This window comes from Orycteropus afer, unplaced genomic scaffold (assembly GCF_000298275.1).
Source record: "Orycteropus afer afer isolate SDZICR_OR568_19922 unplaced genomic scaffold, OryAfe1.0 scaffold00038, whole genome shotgun sequence".
Lineage (NCBI taxonomy): Eukaryota > Metazoa > Chordata > Mammalia > Tubulidentata > Orycteropodidae > Orycteropus > Orycteropus afer.
In genome coordinates, this window is record NW_006921625.1 from 5,788,766 (window position 1) to 5,789,753 (window position 988).

Genomic DNA, 988 nt, shown 5'->3' on the forward strand with positions numbered 1-988 from the left:
GGGATGTTTGGAGCAGTTACATGTACTTTCTTTAAATTCCATTGTACAAGTAAAAGACCAAGACACACACTTAAAAGAATAGAAGCAAAAGACTTTCAACCTCAGAAGAGCTCTGCCACAAGCCGTTAGGCTACAAAAGTACAATGGCATTGATTACACACTCTTCAAGTGCACATACCAGGGAAGAGTCTTTAAGCCAGCGTTTAACATGTAAGTAAATCCCGATTTTAAAAAATAAGTAAAAGCTGAACACTGAGACCAGTTCCCTGACAAAGATGATCGCAAAGAAGGAAAAGCTTCTTCCACAAGGAAAGGCCTGGCTTTTTCTCTCTGAAGCTGCAGGGAGTTCACTTTTCCGCATTCAACACCTTTAGTGCTAGAGCTACCAGAGCCCCTATTGGAAGTCTCTTTCATCATTTCAGTCTTGCCTCCTCCCCATCTCCCAGGCCAGTGACGCACACAGTTGCCTCACCATTTGGAAGCTTCGAGTCGAATGGAATTCACACTGCATCATGTCAAAGAAGATGGGGATCGTGGCCTTCCGCAGTTCTGTCTCAGGAATCAGTGTCATTTCCAGGATCGGGCCGACCATTTCTGGAATGAACTTTATCTTGTGTTGACCTGGGAGGAAAGAAACGAAAAGATGTGCATGTGGACCAAAGGGAGGAAACCCACACCACAGGCCACATTGACTGAGCAGGCTTTAGGCATCTTGGGACTGAACATCCTTCCTCATCTGCAGGCAACAATTTTGATGTTTTTAGGTTTGGTGTAGAGAGTGGACTGTATTCCAAGTGCTACCAGTAAAGTGATTTAAAAAAGCCAAACCACAGAAGGCCTGCAGTCACAAGTTACCTGTCATAAGAGAGAAATGCAGTCTACAGATGCTATCAGATCGAACGGGGCCATGAGTTATACTCAGTTGTGGGAGGAGCAGGGGTTGGAAGGGGGGATGTGCCCAACTTTGCAGACGGTGGTGAGGACAGGA

The 988-nt window shown here is 45.6% G+C and overlaps 1 protein-coding gene across 1 annotated transcript in view; it reads right to left on the reverse strand.

Moving 5' to 3' along the window:
- Positions 1–988, reverse strand: part of DOCK1 (dedicator of cytokinesis 1) — a 542,405-nt gene that overhangs the window by 92,245 nt on the left and 449,172 nt on the right. The window contains exon 33 of the mRNA XM_042780404.1: positions 473–621. Within this exon, the coding sequence (XP_042636338.1) occupies positions 473–621 (149 nt within the window). The remainder of the gene's footprint in view (positions 1–472; positions 622–988) is intronic.